This window comes from Simochromis diagramma, unplaced genomic scaffold, assembly GCF_900408965.1.
Source record: "Simochromis diagramma unplaced genomic scaffold, fSimDia1.1 OVJJ01000501.1, whole genome shotgun sequence".
Lineage (NCBI taxonomy): Eukaryota > Metazoa > Chordata > Actinopteri > Cichliformes > Cichlidae > Simochromis > Simochromis diagramma.
Genome location: NW_024387320.1, coordinates 1,075,943 through 1,088,173, shown reverse-complemented (window position 1 = coordinate 1,088,173; position 12,231 = coordinate 1,075,943). Strand labels below are relative to the sequence as shown.

Below are 12,231 nucleotides of genomic sequence, written 5' to 3'. Positions count from 1 at the left end.
GTGGCTTTGTTTCAGACTGGAGCCTTGGTGCACAGCTACAGGGGTACTGGCGGCATCTTCGAGGTGTGCTGGAACAGCACCGGAGACAAAGTTGGTGCCAGTGCCTCCGACGGCTCGGTAAGCTGTTTTGATTTTACAATTTTAATTTCAAATAAAACAAAAATGTCAGAAAGCTCTCACGACCAATATTTGAAGAACAGCGAGTAAAAATGCAGACTTGAAATGTAATATTAAAGCTATCTAATTTTTATTTATTTATTTTAACATTCTAGGTTTGTGTTCTCGATCTCCGAAAATAGCCCACTTGATGATTAATCCTGGATTGTGGAGAAAAATGCCTTCTCCTGCCATCAGCAAACACACACTCATTGCTCAAGAAAGGCTGTAAAGGTGAACTGAATGAAAACTCTCACCGGAATAAAACCAGATCACTGCAGCGGTTTTAACTCCAACTGAATTCAGCGCACCTTCCAGTCGATGTGTGTATTTTATGAGAAGCCTGTTTGAGACATAGCGGAAGCTGGCTAAGAGATTCCCCTAGACTGGACACAACTCGCTGGGTGCATCCATGTATTAAAATGGTTCCTTATGATGAAGTGCTGCGATCCCCACGGGCCACTGGTCCACCGTTTTCGGGTTGTGAGGGTAGAAACACGGATGAGCCGAGATATATAAAGACAAAAGTGTTATTGAGACACTGGTGTTTGGCTGTGAGAGGAAACAAATTGCGAGGAACTTCATGTCGTAATGAAGTAACACAATGAAAGTAGCTGATACTGAAAACTGAAGCACTGCTGCTGTCTGTTGACACAGTGCTTAATTTCTCCCCAGTGGAGAAACGTTTGTTTCAAGAGTAATTCTTCCTTTCCTTTTCTTTTTTTCCTTTGTTCCTCCATCTTTTCTTTTTTTTCTTTTTTTGTATCTATTTTCCACAGATGGATTTTTGAAAATCAAACTGAATGTGCCGCTACGAGGTAGTTCTTAGCTCATTTTTAACATCAGGTTCCACAACACAAAAGGAAAGGCCTGCCAAGAAATTGTCCTAACTTCCAAAAATGACCTGTTCGATTCAGTCGTCAGAAAACGTCATTCTGTGGACAAGATGTGAAAAGTGTGCTTTATACAGAGAATTATCTGCCACTCTAGATGTAAATTTAAAGAATGTAAAGATGTAAATTAGATTCATACACAGACTTATATACTGTGTATATATGTTTATATACAGCACACTTTATTGCAATCCTGTAGGGGCTTTTTAATGGCTAGAGCTATCAGATCTTTGCTGATAATTCAAGACAAGACCACTCTTTAAATGAAGTGCATATCTCATGAGCTTCTTATGTTGCAGCCTTTCTGAAATCTGCCAGTCGTATCCATTTGATCGAGCTTACTTTTCGTTAAATGAATCACAGAAAAAACATCAAGGAAAAGCCATGGAGGAAATGTACACCGCATCATCTGCATTTGGGAAGTTCTCTTGTTAAAGATATTAGCAGTCATCACTATCCTACTTAGCCTGCTGCTTTTATTTCTGTTTTGTGTGTAAAACAAGTCATCACGGGACTCACAAACCTGTAACTGCCAAGCAGACAAGCAAGGAAAGTTTCTGCAGCTTGTTTTATTATTAGCATGGTTCCTCTCTGGCACTTTTCCTCTGATCAGCCTACTGAAAGTTCAGATCATTTGACCAGGAGGTGGATTTTATGCAAAAGCCTTGCTGTTGTTTAAATTTTTTTTTTTTTAAAGCTGATCAGGTGTGCTGAGCTTGAAATGTGTGTTGTGAGCAGTATGTCTGCCTGCTTGGATGTAAAGTAAAAGTATCTTCAAGCGAACCTGCTACCACTTTGATTTGCCTTTTTAGCTTTTAATATTTTTTTTTAATTTCATTTTATTGTTTGATTTTATTTGTTTTTGTCTCACTTTTTGTCAGCTTCAGCAGGAGCAACATGAAGTGCACTTTTGTATCGGTGGGCTCAGAAAAAAATCACATTTTGCTGAAAGTCAAGGTCCAACTATTTGTTTTTGTTTTTTTTTTGTTTTTTTTAATGTCACAATTGGATACTAATGGGTGTTTAATTTTTTTTTTGACTACTTTTTTTTTTTAAAATTTGCTAAGAGCCATTATTGTCTGTGTCAGACTGAGCATTGGGCTGTAGGTCAGTGGCCATTCTTGGCATGCTAAGGAGCCCAATATGGAATAAGCGCTGTGACGGCTACTATCTTTTTCACCCTGATCCAGGGTCTGTCACCTGTTTCCAAGAAAAAAAAAAAAAACAACAACATTGAAGTCATTCAGTGTCTCAAATAAATTACTCTATTTTGATAACAGAACTCAAGCCTTTGTCTTGAATTGTGTGTTCTCTCCCCCCCCCCCCCCCCTTTTTTTTTTTTCTTGAGCTCATTAACATATTGTAGATTTGGGGAAAAATTTAAAGGTTTTTGAGTCAAAAGTGTAAAAGATATTTAGATATTTAATATAGCATGAAATACATGTGTGTAAAAATACAACATGGACACCTGGCAATACAATAACTTTGTTTTAAGATTAGTTATTTAGCTTATTTCATTTTGTGGGGCTTTTACAGCTTAATGAAAATGATTCTTGTCATAAAATCAGTGTATGCAATTTAAAGAATTTGAAGAAATGTGTCTTCAAGCACTTAAAGTACTTTTAAAGGTCAGCCGTCTTCATTCTGGGACTGTTGAGTTGATGGGTCTGAAACGTAGAACTTTTATTTTTTCTTTTTATGGAAAGGGATTTAAAAAAAAAAAAAAAAAAAAAAAGGATTGGACTCAGGAATGAGGCTTAGTCTGTCATACCAAATAATGAAACTCATGACCAGTTCAAATCTCAGCAGGAAAACAAAGGCTTAATGGGAGACCATCTACAAAAAAAAGTGACCACAAAAACAATGCGGTGCAGCAAAGTGGAGGAAGGTGGTTTGTGGACGACCCCAGTTAGTGCCTCACAGAGTTCTCCAAGGATTCTCCGTCAGCGTCTACATCCTCATAGTCTTGTAGCTCGCTGGAAATGTGGATTTCAACTGTACTAGACTCTGAACCTAGCAAGACAAAATAGGGGTAGATTACTTGGTGCTTCTGCGCATTACACCACCTCAGCTTATCAAAACTGCGTATTTGTGTTAACATATATCTTTCCATGCAGCTTTTAATGTGGAAATGATGATTTGTGGTTTTTAAATGCATTAAAAAAACATGATCTATAAACAAGAATGGGGGGAAAAACATATTCTTTCAAAGATTAACTTTATTTTTTAATATACTTAACATGTCAGGGACACTGGTGGTACAAAGCACTGAAAGGATTTTGTCCATGAGGTGTACGGTGCACAATTGTCACTCAGGGATAAAATTAACATGAATATGCTGCAAATGCACTTAAGTGTTGAGCTACAGTACATATAGATATAACTGGGAGTTGTTTCCACGATATTCAAAAGGACTTGGCATATAAAGTTTGAATATTCACAATGAAAAATGAGCTGAACTTTAAAACGGCTTTTGAGGGACTATAGCGTTATAATCTCTTCAAATTATAAGTTAGAATTGCTGCTATATTATGCACTGATGTCAAATTATAGACCAATTTGTGTTGCTGTATTTGATACAATTTATATATATTTTTTTTAATAAGGTGGTGCAGCTTAATGGATGCTTAGCATAAATTGAAAATTGTGTTATCACAGCTTGTCCAGCAGAGCAGCTTCAATTCCTTTTTGCAATTTTCACATCCTTTTTTTAGCGCATGTGGCAGAGAATGAATCACAGAGCAGATGTGAAGCAGTGCGTCACAGTAAGTTGCAAACTTGTTTGTGAAATACATTGCTGGAAAGTCAAAGAATGAGCTCGTCATCTTCTTTTTTCGATGTAATCTGCATACTACATCGAACGCTTTAGGTACGCCTCACTTGTACGGGGTTGGACCCTCTCTTGCCTTCAGAGCTGCCTTAATTCTTCATGTAAGGAATCAACAAGGTGCTGGAAACATCGCTCAGATTCTGCTTCATATTGCCATGGTAGCATCGCACAGTTGCAGCAGATTTGTTAGCTCCACATCCATAATGCAAATCTGTTCCACCAGATCCCAAAGGTGCTCTATTGGATTAAGATCTGGTGACTGTGGAGGCCATTTGAGTACAGTGAACTCCTTGTCGTGTTCGAGAAATCAGTTTGAGAAATCTGAGTCTTGACAGGAAGCATGGGGATGGAGGCAACCGTGAGAAGATGGGTACACTGTGGTCATGATCAGATGAACATTGTCAGCAACAATACTCGGGCAGGCTGTGGCATTTAAACGCTTAGCTAATAATAAGGGGGGCAAAATGTGACAAGAAAATATGCCCCACACCATTACATCACCTGAGCTTTGATACAAGTTAGGATTGATCCATGCTTTCATGTTGTTCATGCCAAATCCCAGCTTTTCTGAATCATCAGACCAGGCAACTTTATTATTTTTAAATTTAAAAATACATCTATTGTGGTGAGCCTCTGCAAACTGTAGCCGCACTTTCCTGTTCTTAGTTGACAGGAGTGGCACCAAAGTCTATTCTTCTGCTGTGGTAGCCCCTCTGCTTCCAGGTTTGATGTGTTCTCTTCTGCCATAGTTATTTTGAGTTACTGTTCCCTCCCTATCAGCTTGAAGGAGTCACTCTTCTATGACTGCTGGCATTAAGAAGGCATTTTCATACAGAGAAGTGCTGCTTACTGAATATTTTCTCTCTTTTGGACATTAAACCCTAGAGATGGTTGTGTGGGAAAATGCCAGAAGGTCAGCAGTTTCTGAAATACTCAGACCAACCCCTTTGGCTCCTACAATAATGCCGTGTTCAGAGTTACTTAAATCACCTTTCTTCCCCATTCTGATGCTCACTTTGAACTTCAGCATATCATCTTAATAATGTCTGGATGCCTAAATGTATTGATTTTCTGTCGTGTGATTGGTTGATTCGATATTTACATCAAGCAGTTAAACAGGCGTACCTAATAAAGTGGCTGTTGAAAGTATATATGCAGAATCTAATCTCTTTATTTTTCCTGGCTAAAAGTCAGTATCAGACAGAGTGATGTATTCTACCTGTTTTTCTTTCTTATTGGCTTCCACTGCTCTCTGTTTATTATCTGCACTTAATGCGCTGTGTGATAGCTTGGCACCAGAGTAGCACCTTGAAAAACTGCAGCTGATGAAATTACACAGCATGTCAGTCATCTATAAATAAAGCAACACATTCAGAGCGATAGCAGCAAAGTTCTAATCACTTTAGTTCATTCTCCACAGAAAATCTTTTAACTTCCTGTGCTCTGCAGTTTCCCATTGCTGTTGCATTCAGTACAAATCAAAAAGAAGAAATGAAGACAATTGTGGAGGGTGTTGCGTAACGTCACAACATGATTCATGGTTCCACCCAGTAAGCGTCGGCTACAGTACAGCAGTACAATATAAAATTCTATTTAAAATGAATCGCAGCGAGCTTTGTTTGCTTTAGTGGCTCTCTACTGTGACTAGGCCATTGCAACACCTTGATAAAGCTAATTTATTTTTAAAAAAGACAAAACAAAACATAACAGTATTCAGATCTCAAAGAAAATACTAAACCGTGCTTCATATTAAGCGGAGGTAGCCCATACAGTATATGATGCTGATATCTTTTTAGCATCACCAGCCCTGATATACTGGCGAGCTGCTACCACCATTGACATGCCGATTACCTTCTGAGAGGACGCTGATGGCATCAGAGTGGTGTTGCCCGTTTCCCATCATGTTCTTCTGTGATTCCTGGACGTGACTCTGGTAAAGCAGAGTAGTTCCCACCACAGGGTTATGGGAAGTCATGTTAGCTGCTGAAGTAGAGACAGAGTCCCAGACCAGCTCCCTCCTCTGCTGCAGGCTGAAGTCAATGTCAAAGCCTGTCCAGCCATGAAAGGCCAGGGTGTTAAGGAAAGCCTGCATGGGGTTCAGTATACCCTGAAAGAGTGGAATATAAAGGTTTTCAAGGCATTGCATGCAGGTTAAAGTAGCGTGCTGTACGCTGGTTTCCTGTTAAAACCCACCATGATAAACCATGTGATGAGCGCTGTGTTCCTGATATTCCTCAAACTATTGTCACTGATGTCTGTCTGCATCTCCAGGTAGAAGAGGAGGCTCTCATTAATGATGTTGGGAACCCAGCTAAAACATCGGAGAAGAAAAAACCCCCACATCTTATTACAAGAACATTAAAATGTTAACGATGTTTCTTATTTACAAATCATTGAAAAGACCTAATGGTTAGGTAGTAAAAAGTTTGAAATCACAAATAATTGTTTTGCATGTTTTGGCCTGTTTACTGAAATTGAAATATTGAAATCTTTAAGCAGGCTTGGCTTTAGTTTCTGTGACTGTGTGAGTTTTAAAAATCAATTTGCCCTCAGGTTCATCCTCATAAACACAAAATTTAATGCAGTTAAATTTAAGTTATTAAAAGAATACTGGATTAATAACTTCTCGACCTAGCCTCCGAAATATAACCTGGCCTTTCTTACAGTGTGAAGTTGCCAAAAAACTTGCCAAGACTGATAATTTGCTGTCAGTGGAAAGAATTAGTCTGGATCACCCATCCATAAAACTACAACGTTTTTTACATTCTGGTTTTTAAACCGGTTAAACCTTAGGCAGTATATAAAAGACGGGCATACAGTCATGGGAAAAAGGTTTCTCATTATTTTATGCAGTCCTGTGGAAAAATAAGTGCACCCCACGATTCAATAGCTTGTAGAAGCACCTTTAGCAACAATAACTTGAAGTAATTGTTTTCTGTATGACCTTTGCAGTCTCTCACATCAGTGTGGAGGAATTTCAACCCCATCTTCTTTACATCATTGCTTCAATTCATTGAGGTTTGTAGGCATTTGTTTATGCACAGCTCTCTTAATGTGTTGCCACAGCATTTCAGCACTGACGTCTGGAATTTGACCGGGCCATCACAACACTTTTCTTTTTTAACTGTTCTGTTTTAGATTTTTTTCAGCCAAACTTTAGTATGACAGATGGCCTTACATTTCACTCATTTCACAGACATTTTAATATTATGATATTTAGAGGAGTTCATGAACATTTGACATGCTAAATGAGGCCTGTAGAGTCTGATATCTAGCTAATGGGTTGTTTGCAATTAATCTGAGCATTGCATCGGGTCTGTATTTTGAATTTCCTGGGGAATTGTGGCATTGTTTACACACACCTGGATGCTTCAGCCCAGCAAGCTACCAAAACTTCACAGAATAAACTTCACAGGTTATTCACAGGGTGTCGTTCGAGAGTTGGGGCTTTCTCCCAATTATTGTAGGATCTTTACTTTGAAACAGCTGTTGTTAGTGATTTGATGCTGTATAATAACATTGAATTGAACTGAATTAACAGTGGAAACACTTAGGTTGTTCTTAAAGTTCAGTGGACTCTTTGCCATTTTGTTTTGTACATAGTCACCATGAAACTGGGTTAGGTTTGAGAGGTGGAGCTGAATGAGAAATTGAGGACACGTCACACTGATATGGTAACAACTTCTAAACCACTTGGCAGCTGCACTCTATAATTGTCCATTTTTAATCCAAACAGTACCATGATTTTATAAAATGATGCTATTTTGTGTTAAAATAGACATGAAAAAAGCAAACGAGACCAGAAACTCTTTAGCAAAGTGTTCACTCAGCTCAGAAATCAAGTGAGATTTTTCTGTATTATACGGTGCGGTTCATGGGTCAAACAAAGGTGATTTAACATGTGGATAGATTCATTTTGTTTCATCTTATCAGTGCATTTTCTGTCTATGTTAACAGGCTGCCGGCTCGTAGCACTAGATTTATATTTACTACATAGCAAGAAGCACTTATTTCCTTCCCAAAACTAGTTCTTAACTTACCAAATAAAGAACACCAGCATAATTTTAAAGAAGCGTATTTTTATCTCACTCGCCAGCCGCCTCTCATTTTCCGTATAGATTCCTTGTCGTCCTTTCAGCAAAGATGTCACTAGGCGAGAGAGATGAGAAAGCATCTTATTTCCCCTCATTTACATGTGTAAGAAGTTGCATTTGTCAGAGAAATTCGAGAGCGAGGAACTCACCAGTAGATACGGTCCGATTAAAAAACACAGGGTTGGCTGTGAGAACGAGCAGCATCGGTGCGTATGTGGTGACATAGTGAGGAATAGCATGTTGGAGGCCCTGCTCACAGCTGGGAGAAGAAAAAAAAACAGATGAGAAATAGTTCATTCAGCATCAAAAATCAACTTTGTGATAGTTAACAGAATTATTGTAATATTTCTCTACGTCAGAAAATGCTGTACTTAATACTTAATAATAGCCATACAACAGCAGACTTTTTCTATGGAAATAATGACGTTTTTTAAGACATGGTTAGAACCACTGATATGTTTGATAAGTTCTCTGCTGTTATTTTATTGTGGCTGTTAATATGTATATACAATTTTTCCACCAACGGATGCTTAAATGTGCCTGTCAGCAGGACAGCAGTCAGTGGTATCTTACTCAGAAATAGATGGATAGTACAGCATGGCCACTCCTTCAACACACAGCAGCACAGCCAGGCCCCATGTAATCATGTGGTAGAGTATAATGGTGCTGTTGGGGGAGAAGAAAAAAACAAAGTCATGAGACCAAGCTCTCACTACATGTTGTCGTTCTTTATCTTGAGGATATTTTCCCCCCATTTATTTGTTGTACAAAATGCAATTGAATAAGACTGAGTGGGGAGAGAAGTACGAGAGGCTTGTAAAACTCAGACTATAGCAACAATAGACAGCATGGAAACCTGCACCTTTAGTTTAGAATACAAGAGTTGATTCAAACCAGTTTTATCTTGTGAAAACCAAAATATAAAAACACAGGTGGCAGTTGAGCATTGTGAGAGAAAAATGTTTCACACTCTGCTTGGTAAAAATATACTGCTTCATCTTGCATCCTATCAGAGGAGAAGCTAAGGTGATAATGAATTGCGAATGGAAGGTGAGGTGGGGGGAACCTGATTCCCGCAGATGTTTTCACCACCAGGAAGACGTCAACCGCATAACAAAAGGTCCACCAGAAAGAAGCGCTAAAAAACAACTGGATCCACATCTGCAACACATAAATTGAATGCCTTACACTTATTTTACAGATCATAATAACTGATAAAGATGTGTCGTTTACTTGGCTTATCAGCTATTTGTGTCACGTGTCATGTGTGATGATGCATTAAACAAAATGACCTCTTCTGTGCGTGAAGTGAATATTATTGGAACGAACAAATCTAAGTGTATTTTTCTATAATAATTTTTCTAATGTAAAAGTTATTGCTGTCCCTTTGTCTTAATAACTACACATCTCTGCTTGCAACATCTGTGTTATCAAGGCATATATAAGTCTATCTCACTATTGCAAAAAAATACATACTGCGCTGCCTACGCAGAAGACTTCTGGCCAGACATCGGTGTTGTTGAATACTGAGATGTGGTCGACGATGTTTGGCAGACCTAGCCACACAGATGATCTTACAATGACACCTGCAAGAAGGAAACAGTGCATGATCTTTAATTGTAACTGCTGAGGAGGAAATCCCACTTTGCAAGCAAATATAATTAAGGCGAAAACATTACCAGGAGATGTCAACTTGGTGTGGGTTTCATTACTTTTAAAACACCACAGATTTATTATTTTCAGCTTTTATTATTAAGTGCTTTGACTAATTAGATTAAGTGGCAGCGTCCTTTCAAGAGTTATTTTACAATGTGGAAATATTAACGCCCACCAGGTGTGTTTTATAAGGGTGTTTCCATTTCCTCCATGAAACTTCCTAGCTTCACTGCCGAATGGAACAATGGAAGCACTCCCAGAAGCTTTATTACTGTTCTGTATTTCATTTTAATCTGTGTCATCAGCGGGTTTCAAGCTGCTACCCTGCAGCGGTGCATGAATCTCCATGGGCACCAAGTACACAGAAATCAACCCATTTAGAAAAAAAAAAGAGGTTGGGATGCTGTGTAAACTTTAAGTTAAAGAAATTAATGTATACAATTTAAAACCTTTGTTTAAATGAAAAGATTAAACGTTAAAACTTTAATGACATGTCCATTCTGGATTTGAATGGACATGTCATCAGTGAAAGTTACAAGTCACCAGAAAATCACAGGTTTTGCAGATGTTGGCAAATATGATGGAAAAGAGAATAAAACAATACTGAGATATAAAGTTTTTCTCTTTGTTTGCACTCCTTCTGAAACCCAAAGACTGTTACCAGACTCAACAGCAGCTCAAATACCAGTGAGTTTGAAATGTTAAAATATAATACACTTGACCACTTTCCAGCATTGTTAATGAGTCCCACTTTGTTCCAGACAAACAGTGTTTGGCCCACATTTACTTTGTTGATATCTGCTCACTCTATTAATTAGCAACATCATAAGTACTCGGAGAGCATCTCAGGAGGGGTTTGCCACTCTTTGATAGACTGCCTACAAGAATAACATTTCTCAATATAAAAATTCAAAGAATATGGTTGCATTCTTTACAGTATGCAATAGCATCAAAGATTCAGAAGATGCAGACAACTCGATTCAACAAAGTCAAAAACTATACTGAATAGTTGAAATCCCAAGAAACTGTGGAAGCTTATTTTAGCCATAAAAAAGAGCCAACCACAAGTCTACATTTTGAGTTACTAAGTCAACAATTTGAGATCATAGCACAAAATTTCAATTTATGAATGTCAAAAACAAGCTTTCAAAGAACTAAATAGTGACTTGGACATTAACACTAACTTTAACCACTGGCCAACAGCACAGTTTATTGCTGCATTCACAAATGTGAGCTGAACCTCTACAATGCAAAGGAAAAAAAAATACATACAAGATCCAGAAACACTGGTGCCAACTCTGGGTCACGCTCATTTAAGATGGGCATAGGTGAAGTGGAAAACTCACTGTTGCATACCATGCAATCATGCTCTACTAACTGTTCTGTGAAGGCCTATTTAGTGATGAAAGATTCACATGCAGGCACTGGAAAGACCTTATAAGGCCTTACTTATTTCAGCAAGACAATGTCAAACCAAACCCTGCATTTTCTCAAACATCAGTAAATAATATTTGGTGAAAGAGTATGTGAAGGAAACTGGCCCGCTGTCACTCATCTAAAAAAAAGAAGTGCTGGCATCAAATTCAAAATCTAAACAATTTTCAAAATCCAATAATTGCTTTCTCACAGATAAGGATTTCAACAAAAATACATATGAAATAATCTAAACAATCATACTAAATACTGTTTTTATTTACATTTAATTTTTTTACATTTGTATTTGGAAAGATTATCGTGTCATCCCTGTGTGACTTTGAGAAATCCGCCGCATTCCAATCAATCTAGGCCAACTAAAAGTGCAGCAGTTCTTCTGAGTTATTTCATCACTCACATGAGAGGATCCCGATTCGTTCTTTTGATTTTAATTGAATTCATGACCCTGGGCACACATTTTATCTTGTAAAAATATATGTAGCATCGACTATTGCAGATTAAATCTCACACTTTTCTTTTAACAGACACATTTCTCATAGTTGCACCTATGCAATGCAGTGCAACAAAGGGGTTAAAAGGAAAGTATGTGCGTGCGTAATTAGATCCAGCAAGCAAAACCACGCTGCGAAAACTAACTCGCTCTTTGCCTCAACTATGAAGAGAAAAAGTAGGTCAATGCCAGCAGTTTCTTCTCTACCTGTGCATCCCAATATGTCACATATACTGATGATGAACAATATCCGCGAGGAGGACGCAGGCCTTGGCAGAGGATACTGCCCGAGTCTTCTGTATCCTTTGCGTTTTGGTAGAATTTGTAAAATAGCGAATAAGAGGCTTAAAGCCGCGCTTCCCAGACTTAAAGCGCCGAATAAGACGGGCTGAAAAGTGACCACAAACTCTGTCGCTGCGTCCCGGTTCGGGCAGCAGAAAGTCTCCATCCGCGGAGATGCCATGATGGACTGAAGGAAAAAGCAGCGCGGAGAAAGAGAAAGGAAGAAAATGAACTACCGTGCCAGAAGAAAGAAGACAAAGAAAAGAAAATGAGAGGAAATGACTGAGTCCATGACCCAACTGAGAAATCACGGGGTTGAATCATCATGTGCTTCCATTTAATCCCTGCAGTTGTAGCTTAACTGTGTCACACAAAGCAAGAATCCGACAAAGCGCC

The 12,231-nt window shown here is 38.4% G+C and overlaps 2 protein-coding genes across 2 annotated transcripts in view; one reads left to right on the top strand and one right to left on the bottom strand.

The window, feature by feature from the left end:
* Positions 1 to 2,326, top strand: part of tbl1x (transducin beta like 1 X-linked) — a 21,170-nt gene extending 18,844 nt beyond the window's left edge. Inside the window, exons 14-15 of the mRNA XM_040005476.1 lie at positions 16 to 117; positions 273 to 2,326. Coding sequence (XP_039861410.1) covers positions 16 to 117; positions 273 to 299 — 129 coding nt within the window. The 3' untranslated portion in view covers positions 300 to 2,326. The remainder of the gene's footprint in view (positions 1 to 15; positions 118 to 272) is intronic.
* Positions 2,105 to 12,231, bottom strand: gpr143 (G protein-coupled receptor 143). The gene is made up of 9 exons (XM_040005477.1): positions 11,761 to 12,231; positions 9,450 to 9,559; positions 9,040 to 9,134; positions 8,547 to 8,639; positions 8,123 to 8,232; positions 7,920 to 8,028; positions 6,073 to 6,190; positions 5,731 to 5,986; positions 2,105 to 3,062 (listed from the first exon to the last, which is right to left on the bottom strand). Exons 1-9 carry the CDS (start codon positions 12,014 to 12,016, stop codon positions 2,959 to 2,961), a joined length of 1,251 nt encoding a protein of 416 aa, XP_039861411.1. The 5' UTR covers positions 12,017 to 12,231; the 3' UTR covers positions 2,105 to 2,958.

Excerpts from the sequence above, each read along its gene's own strand:
- gpr143 (XM_040005477.1), bottom strand. The coding sequence starts at position 12,016 with ATGGCATCTCCGCGGATGGAGACTTTCTGCTGCCCGAACCGGGACGCA. Across the intron at positions 5,987-6,072 it reads TCATCACATGGTTTATCATG|GGTATACTGAACCCCATGCA; the intron begins GTGGGTTTTAAC and ends CCACTCTTTCAG. Across the intron at positions 3,063-5,730 it reads CATCAGCGTCCTCTCAGAAG|GTTCAGAGTCTAGTACAGTT; the intron begins GTAATCGGCATG and ends TTGTCTTGCTAG.